The 9,352-nt window shown below is 46.5% G+C and overlaps 1 protein-coding gene across 1 annotated transcript; it reads left to right on the forward strand.

Annotated features, from left to right (window-relative positions):
* The first annotated feature begins 2,735 nt into the window (after window positions 1-2,735).
* Window positions 2,736-6,069, forward strand: LOC125509835. Its single transcript, XM_048674860.1, has 5 exons — window positions 2,736-2,949; window positions 3,045-3,225; window positions 3,364-3,525; window positions 5,227-5,290; window positions 5,676-6,069. The coding sequence occupies exons 1-5, from the start codon at window positions 2,776-2,778 to the stop codon at window positions 5,863-5,865; spliced, it is 771 nt and encodes a 256-aa protein (XP_048530817.1). The 5' UTR covers window positions 2,736-2,775; the 3' UTR covers window positions 5,866-6,069.
* Window positions 6,070-9,352: the final 3,283 nt, after the last annotated feature.

Genomic DNA, 9,352 nt, shown 5'->3' on the forward strand with positions numbered 1-9,352 from the left:
ACCGCTGCCTCATCATGATCTCCTCACGGAAGGACATCTCCACAATCTGATCCTACACTTTCTTCTCTTCCTCCCCCGGCCCAATTCTATGGGGATCCGCTCGCAACTCAGCTAGTTGATGGCACAGCTTTCTCAATTCTTGTCGTACTGACCCAAACATCACCCGCCCCCAACGTTTCAGTGAAGAACCCACATAAGACAGTTTTGAAGCTAGTTCTGCCACTGTGGTCGCCGGTTGAGTTTGGTTCCACACTTGCTGCACAGTTGCACCAAATCTACTATCAGTTTCCCACATGCACTCGTATCGAAACGGCTTCTTCAGAGCAACTCTCAAGTTATTTGCTTCCAACTCATTCAAGAGTAGAATGGGGCTATGGTCGAACTTAGCCGCCGTAAGATGTTCGACAGTGGCAAAAGGAAACATAGCCGACCAGCTAGCCGTAGCTAGGGCGCGATCAAGCCGAACTCTGCAGTACTCCCCCTGGCAACTCTCTTCTCAAACGTCCAGTCTAGGCCTTTGTAACCCAGATCAGCTAGCCCACACACGTCCACAGCTTCCCTAAATCCTTCTATTTGTGCACTTTCCCTTTCATTGGGTCCCATCTACTCCTCTGGACGAAGGATCTTGTTAAAGTCTCCCATGCAGACCCAAGGTAGATCATTCTCTCCACGCAAGATTTTCATGGTATCCCATGTTTTATACCTCATGCTCATGTTCGCTGCACCATAGAAAATAGATAATCTCCACGCCTCCTTGCTCGGTTCTTTAACCACCAAGTCAATATGATACTGAGAATATGTTTTTATTTCAAGATCTACATTATTTCTTCAAAATAAACAAATACCACCACTTCTACCTCTACTATCAACTCCAAATCTACCAAAAAAAACCTAAACTACCCGCCAAGCCTTCCACACAATACTTCGCGAGTTGTGTCTCCACTATGCAAAGCACCGCAGGCGCGCAAGCCTCCACTAGATCGCGGAGTTCCCTGACCGTCGCAGGATCGCCAATCCCACGACAGTTCCAACAAAGTATCCTCATTGGATCCGGCGGTCCTCCTCGGAGGAGGCCGCCCCATTAGTTGCTTCCATATCCTCACTTCCCCCTGCTCCATCCTGTCTCCTCTTTACTATCGGTACCTTTCCAGGTGTACTAGAGACCACTTGTGATGCGTCCCCTCCTCCCTGTTCCAGCATAAGAACCGTCCCTGCCACCCTGCCGGCAAGATTTGGCACAGGTTAGCCTTGGACGTTTACCGTACCATCAGCCAGGATGAGTCTCTTGCGCGCATTTGGATTCTCAACGGAGCCCCTTTTGTTTTGGTCAGGGTCCATATTCATTGGGACCTGGCTTGGGTCAGCCGTTGCCTCCCTCATGTCGTCCTCCCTGCCTCCTCTTCCCTGCCTACCACCTCTGGCTCCTCTACCTCCCACTCTACCACCTCTACCACGCTCGTCCGTGCCCCCTCTTCCTCCTGCTGCAAAAGCCGGTGGCTCAGGGGTCCATAGCAGCCATTCTCCCCACTCACACTCACGAGGATCATGGATTCCATCCCCACATTCCTCCACGGTGTGCCCCATCAAGCCGCAAAAGTAACAGAAATCCGGGAGCTTGTCATAGTACACGGGATACTTCTACCTCCCTTTTAGAGTGATTGACACAAACCTAACGAGGGGTGTATCGACATCCACATAAAACCTAACTCGCAAAGTGCTTGCAGGGTTAATCTTGCCCTCGTTCACAATTACTGTGAAGGGTGGTTCTCCAACCTTAGCAGCCACCTTCTCCGCTAGTTCTCTCTTAGTTGTTAGACCGTCCCACAACCCTTTTACTCGCGCCCACAACGACACCTTATTCAACTTGTATTCCGCCACGTCTGTAAAGCCATCGTACTCCTGAATGGCCACATGAGAATAACGAAAGATCCCTGTCCCCCCCCCTCCATGATGCGCTTCCAATCCCCGAGACAATGGCATTGAAATAAGAAGAGGTTTGGCCCCTTGACATTGAAAGTCACACCCTGAGCTGCAGCCTAGGTGTTCCTCATCTGCCTCAACAGTGCTGCATGGCTAAACGGCTTGGTGGTGTGGACTCGGAAAAGCCCTAGCCACCGGATGCCTCCAATCAGATCTTCTACTTCTCCTGATAGGTTCAGGTCATCCTCTTCTTCCCCATGAAGTTGCATCCCCGCAAACTGATCCTCTAGATCCGGTTCGGGGCCATAGCATTCCCAATCTTCGTCCTCGCCTGCATCCTCCTCTGTTTCATGCCTTCCGCTCCCCCTCCGTCTGCTCCTAACGACACCTGCTTCCCCTCCCTTGCCTCCGATCTTCCGTTCCCCCTCATCTGTCCCTTCCCCGCTAGATCTCTTCCTTCAGGCTCCGCTTCATCTCCGTTTATGGCCGCCGATGGTGGTAATTCCGCTATGCAAGGAAGCCTCGCCGACGTACTCATGTTGGTGACTCCCCATCGCCAGAGAACTCCGGCCACCGAAGAGGATTGACGTAGACTCCGTCGTCGCCGCCGTAGGAAAAGTAGAACCCTAGATCGCCTCTAGGGGGAAAACTTGGCCAACCCACTGTTAGATTTGTTTGTTATGTGTTTTTTTTGTGTGTGGGAGGATGACGATGGAACTCGGAGTACCAGGCTTCCCGTTTCGCGAACTGGCTAAAGCCCAAATAACAGTCCATGTTGGTGCCGGGCCGTGTGGACTGACCATGTTGGCCCCGTATAACAAAAAGCCTTCAACCAGCGAGCGCACAGGCACCGTAATGGCCCTTAGGTGCGCGGCCGCCGCCGGCGGCGGCGCCTACCTGACGCCGGGGAGAAGCAGATGCTGCGGCGCCGGCTCTGCGCGACCCTCAGCCACCACCAGGGGGACACGAGGGCTCAGCCTCCTCCTGAGGGTCCCGTCCTCACAATACTCCAAAGCTCCATGGGCGTTGGTAAGCGTCTTACTGATCCAAGCTGCCGCACAGCTGTTATTTGTTCTTTCTAGATCTAAATCCATACCCAAAATTCCAAACTGATTTCCCTGTAGCGATGCTCGCCTGATTCCCCTCCTCTGGAGGGTGACCAGCATTCAGATCGAACCGGGGCGCCGGGGGCGCTGAAGGCCATGGTGTGCGACATGTTCAGGCCCCTGGCGCGCAACATCTCGGATATCCGATCCCTTCGCACCGTCTTCGACCTCGAGGATTATCAAGTCGGCATGCTGTTTGGTATGTTTTACTATATGGTAGTAGCACCTAACAACAACACCTCATATGTGTCTGGAAATAAAGCAATGGAAAGAGCCATATGGATCCACTGATTGACACTGCATTTTACTGATTCTACTGCTGCTTGTACTTCTGTAGGTGCTTTTCTTGGCTGCGTCAGGTGCTACCAGCTGTGGAAGGCTGCTCCTTCCATCTTTGTCGATGCTGCCCTTGCCTATGCATTCTATAAACTGAGCGTTGTGTCCTCGGAGGTGCGCCGGCAGGGCAAATGCAATGATTGGTTGACTCGTTTGAAATTTGGTAAGTGTACTGCTTTGACATTGTAAGTGTGCTCGGGTAGCTAGCTAGAGCATTATATAGTGCCCACAGGCCTGCCCATCCGTGTCCGAGGATTAGCTTCCGTAAGGTGGGTGCTCACCTTCTTTAAAAATGTAACCAAGGGCTGGTCCTGATTGGTTGAGTTTTACATCTCGTGGTAACATCAATGAAAAAATATAGCATAGATCGCCTATCCCGTAGTCAGATTATCTGTACAACTTTGACACTATCTTTAGAAAGTCTCCTATCTAAAAAAGGAGTAACGTTCCCTGTTCCACCTTTTCTTTCGTCAGGCCCCTCCCACGGTGGCAGCGATCGATCTGAGCTGATTTTGTCGATCTGACCAATATCACCAGGCCCAGACCCCGGCCAGCCTACGGATCGATCGGATAATCCAGCCTAGTGATCGATCCCAAGTCCAGCCAGCCTCATGGTTCGAAAAACCAAAAGCCCAGACAGCCTAGGATCGAGCCCGGACAAGCCAAGCCATCGTTCCTGACAAGCCTAGCCATCGATCCTGACTTCTGGTGCACTTTCTTTGTTGTTGGAAATGAGCTTTCTGATCAAACCAAAAGGACGTACATGTTGAAAAGAATCACGGTATGTGATGTCGTTGGGGCCGTGCAATCACCATCTTGGTTTAGTACTAGGCTAGGTTATGTATTACTCCTATTCCTGGAAAAAAAGGTTGTGTGCTATATATATCTGCGTGTAGACTTGTGTATGTGCAAGCAGAATCGATCAAGCGTAGCCTCTGTATTTGCGCATCTCACCGAAAAGCAATCCGCAAGCCATTGTACCTGAGCCAGCATGTGTATCGTCTTCCTCAACGGAAAGTTCTTGTCATCGGAGTGACTTGCAATGTGTGATTGGAGTCTGCGCCAACACATGCAACTGGGTGTGCTGAATTTTACTTTAGAGTGGGACGCCTGTTTTCTCCCGAACCCAATATGATTGCAATTTCTGAAAAATTGCATCCCGATAGAAAGCAGCAATTGCCGATGTCATGTGGTTATAAACATGATTTATTCGGTACCTTCCGTCTATGGGTAGTGTCGCCATCAACACTGCGTATTAGGCATCCGGGCAACCAAGAGATGCGTCGGAGGGGTAGCAGTCACGTTGGGAGCCATTCGGCCGCTGCAGAGATGAAAAAACCACCGCGCATCAGGCAGCTGTGCCGCATGGTCCAGGCAAAGGGTTATGGAAAACGCTTGCCCCATGTCACCGGAGGAAAATAGTCGTGATAGAGGCTATCGTCATCGTCCAAGGTGCACATGGAGGAGTCTCTCGCGAAGATGTTGGATGCCAAGAAGATATAGCTAGGTACTGCTTAGTTATATCATACACAAGTACTCATTGATATTATAAAAGCTAGGCGATGACCGTACCCTAAGGAGTCATGTGGGGACATGTTCGGACACACTGTGATATGTGGACACCACGATTATTGTTGACGAGAGAGGCGAGGAGGACAAGTTGTGACACAGGTAGGGCACCATGTTGAAATAGAAGGCCTGAACTTGTAGGGTTCTGTAGGGGATCTTGAGCCATGCTTATTGGACTAGGAGCGAGTGATATATTTTTTACCCCGTTGCAACGCACGGGAATGTTTCCTAGTAAATCAAAAGTGTAAAACTTTGTCTTGATTAAATCGTTTGACCAACTTCAAATTTCGTTCAGGTATTGTGGTTATTATGGCTACCAAGGACTTCAGGAAGAACTATGAACTCTTGGATATTGTCAAGTTAGTATGCTCCTTTTCTCTTATTAGTTGTTCGATATTCCTGTAACTGTGAATTATCTATGGTAATTTTGAAGTTGACACTACAACCAAAATAAAATAAATGTTTTATTACTATATCAGTAGTTAGGTATGTAAACTTTCCAACATTAGGAACTTGATGATATGCTTAGCTCTCTCACCTAGCACATGGATCTAGATGTGTTAATTTTTTAGATGGAACTATGTAGTCCTTTCTCTGAGCTTTGGTTATGTTGTTATGCTGGTAGACTTGTTTTTCTTCTGTTTGAGAGAAATTGTTATATTTTTTGTTTATGTGCTTTTGTTACTGTTTTTCTCACTGACATTTGATTTAGTTTGTCATCAACTATTTTATTTGTTGATACAGGATGCCTGTTTTCTTTCTTTATCTTTCGACATTCATTTTTGATGTGGCACGCATGAAGAAATATGCAAAGCATTATCTGATTCTCACAGTTAATTTATTGAGAATGAAGGGCGGAGCTCAAGAATTGTTCAGAATAATGTTTTATCCGAGCTATACATCTCCATATGACGATTGCTTCCGTAGGAAATAAAATGTAGACCCCTGAGATTGTGTGGATCTGTTTATGTGAGATTTTTATATAAGAATTTTTAGTATAATGTGTAATAACATTTATGTAATGCTAGTTTACTTGCCCATGGTTGTGTACAGTTTTGTGGCATTCTTCATGCACAAATAGCGAGATAGTCTACTAGTTGATACAATTTCAGTCTTGAAGAGCATTTGCAATGTGTCAGCATTCTTTTAAAGTCTGTAACAGCCGGATGGGATCCTATATACCATAGTAGTTATAAAGCTCTCATAAATTTCAATCTTGAAGAACTTTAATGGCACACATGATAAAATGGGAACAGCCTGATGAGATCCAATATACCATAGTAGTTACAAAGTTCTCAATTCTGGGCCTCGTGGTGCCCATTGGAAGGTCAGGTTATGTGAATAGCATTCCATCCTTTTTACAAGCAAGCTTTTGTGAACAAGGGAGGACTTATTTGTAGTTGACCCTTAGACCAATGGCGAAAAAATTGAGATTGTTCAATTGTACAAGATCAGCAGAAATAAAGATCATCTACATATTGGACAACTGTATATCCGAGTCCAAATGATTGCTCAATGGGCAAGCTTAGATTTCCATTGTGCATTGACAATTTGGAATTCAGCAACTAAAATTGCATATGATTTTCTTCTCATGAGCTCCATTTAAGATGACAAAGTTGGAGGCACTATGCAAGATGCATTGGGTTCATTTGATACATTTCTCTTCAAATTCAAGAGTTTGAGCATAAAGAGAATTGCACTATAGTCCACCATGCCAAATGCCTTTTAATCAACATTGAAAAATGACAACTTCATTTTCAGGTTTATGAAAGATGTGAAGGTACTCAAAAGTTCATGCAAGACTCGACAGTTGTGCTGTTGACAAAACCATATTGATTCTTCAGAATAAATACAATTACCCTTCTGCAACTTGTTAACCAACAGTTTGGTTTGTATTGGCTGATTTAGGAATCAGAGCAATAAAAGAATGCTGACACATTGCAAATGCTCTTCAAGATTGAAATTGTATCAACTAGTAGACTATCTAGCTATTTGTGCATGAAGAATGCCACAAAACTGTACACAACCATGGGCAAGTCAACTAGCATTACATAAATGTGCCAGCATTCTTTTAAAGTCTGTAACAGCCGGATGAGATCCTATTTACCATAGTAGTTACAAAGATCTACTAGTTGTCATGCTGCTTAATGGGAGAGTGTATGTCTGCCAAATGCAACCGGTGGACTTGGTGTTGTTGATCTCATAAATCAAAATAAGCCACTCTTGATTTTAGAGTCTCTTTGAAATTTTCAACCAGCATGATGTTCCACGGGTAAACATGATCTGGAGAGAGGATGGCTATGGCTTGTTAATTCATCTAATAAGGCCCCTTCTTGATGGAGAGATTGTTTCTCCCTTGTTGACCAGTTTTCAAATACAGCACTAGAAGATGTAATGTCTAGCAGGGATCTACTGCTTTGCTATAGTATGATTCTTGGCAATGTGAAATATTACATACTAAAGATACCCCGCGCGTTGCCCGTAGGATTTTTAAATAAAATGCAATGTGGAGAATATATAACTGTGCCATAGAAAACTCAGATGCATGTCTGATGGTCATAATAGCTAGCTAATCTCAAATCCACGGAAACTGTGCTGTGTTAAATATATTGGTAAAAAAATACACACACTGAGGTAAATTGAATGAGTAATTTGTAAAAAAAAAAAAAGAAGATGTGCTCTTGGCTTGCTCCCACGTATATGAGAAAAGGAAGAAAACGGCATGGCCATCAACACCAAAAGTCTTCATTTCAAAAAATCAAGTACTATGTGTTTTGCAAGTCTTCATCCTGTCACAACAATGAAAAGAGAAAAATAAACGAATCATGAACTTGTGTGAGAAAGGTCGACCTTTGAGGCTGAGGGCGAGCGACCACTTGGTAGGTGTTGCACCGGGGGAGTTTTTTTTTTCTCTTTTGCGAGAAAACTTTTGATCTATTTTTTTTTGCGAAAAAAAGTTCAGAAGTCTTCAATCATGGCAGTGCAACGAACACTCGAAATAATAAAAATTACATCGAGATCCGTAGACCACCTAGCGACACAAGCACTGAAGCGAGCCAAGGCGCCCCACCGTCATCGCCTCTCCCTCACCGAAGCTGGGCAAAACTTGTTGTAGTAGACAGCCAGGAAGTCATCGTGCTAAAGCCCCATAGACCAGCGCAGCAGAACAACAACCGCCGCCGATGAAGAGTAGCATAGGTCGGAAGGATCCAACCTGAAGACACACGAACGTAGATGAACTACGACCAGATCCGAGCAAATCCATGAAGGACAAATCCGCCGGAGACACACCTCCACACGCCCACTGACGATGCTAGACACACCATCGAAACGGGGGCTAGGCAGGGAAAAGCTTATTCCACCGCCGCCATCTCGTCTTTCTGAACAAGACACAAACCCTAACAAAACTTGAAGGAACATCTGAAAACAGAGCCCTCCCGCCGGCAAGGGCCAGGATCCATCGTGCCGCCATGGCCCTAAGGCCACCGGAGACGAGCCAAATCAGTAGCAGCGACGACGAGAGGCAAAGAAACCCTAGGCTTTTCTGAGGGAGGAGGGCGGCCGCGTACAAGTTACCTGCCCTGGAGGAGTTGCAACCTACAAGTGAAGGCCTCCAGACTTGCGGCTAAGATCCATAGGCTTAGGGTGCTTGCAGTCTCTTTGAGGAGCCATGGGAGCAAGGACTCGGATTTTAAATATATCAAGCGCAAATTTCCTAAAACAATCATGCCATTTGACAAGAAATATGTCTTTTGTGATTCGTCTTTTGGACTTCCGCACTTTGTCCCCCAGTGATGTGTTGAGCGAGTTCATTTTCATGGGAATCTTAAGCAAGACCGCCGAGAATGCCCTTGCTTGTGCTCGTTCAAATCCATTGTGCTTGCTTCAAAGAAAATAAAAAACGTAAAAAGTGCACTATGCCATTTGACCAAACACTTGCCATATGTGTTGTCCGCCATGGACGGTGTTGGCAGGGATGGAGGTCAGATCTGGATGGATGTGGCGGTGATGTTAGGCTTGGCGGCAGGGTAGAGCCGCGGAGGTCCACAGAGGTTTGACAGTATCCACCGGGGTGGTGGGGGGGGGGGGAGGGCTCGGTTTCGGAAACGGGGACAAAGTGAAGGGTGAGGGGTGGATTGTCAAAAAATGCTGACTTCAGCTGGGTTCTTTGGGTGGATCCGGAGTGTCAGAGGCCGCCGTAGCGGACGTCTAAACTCTCTTAGAAAGCCCCTCGGTTTGGGGCCAGTGTAGGGGATTTCATATGTCCATACATGTCCGACCCAAAATAGACATCCATGTTAGAGGCCTAAAAGTGTCCATGTTGTCCGTCCAGACTTATAACATAATAGGCGTTGGAGATGCCCTCGGTTTTATCAACCCCTGGAGTGGAAATAGTAGGATTACAGTTAGATGTAGTGTTT

Source organism: Triticum urartu, chromosome 5 (assembly GCF_003073215.2).
Source record: "Triticum urartu cultivar G1812 chromosome 5, Tu2.1, whole genome shotgun sequence".
NCBI classification, from domain to species: Eukaryota; Viridiplantae; Streptophyta; class Magnoliopsida; order Poales; family Poaceae; genus Triticum; species Triticum urartu.

Coding starts and splice junctions, on each gene's coding strand:
- LOC125509835 (XM_048674860.1), top strand. CDS start 2,776: ATGGCCCTTAGGTGCGCGGCCGCCGCCGGCGGCGGCGCCTACCTGACG. Junction 3,526..5,226: donor GTTGACTCGTTTGAAATTTG/GTAAGTGTACTG, acceptor AATTTCGTTCAG/GTATTGTGGTTATTATGGCT. Junction 5,291..5,675: donor GAACTCTTGGATATTGTCAA/GTTAGTATGCTC, acceptor TTGTTGATACAG/GATGCCTGTTTTCTTTCTTT.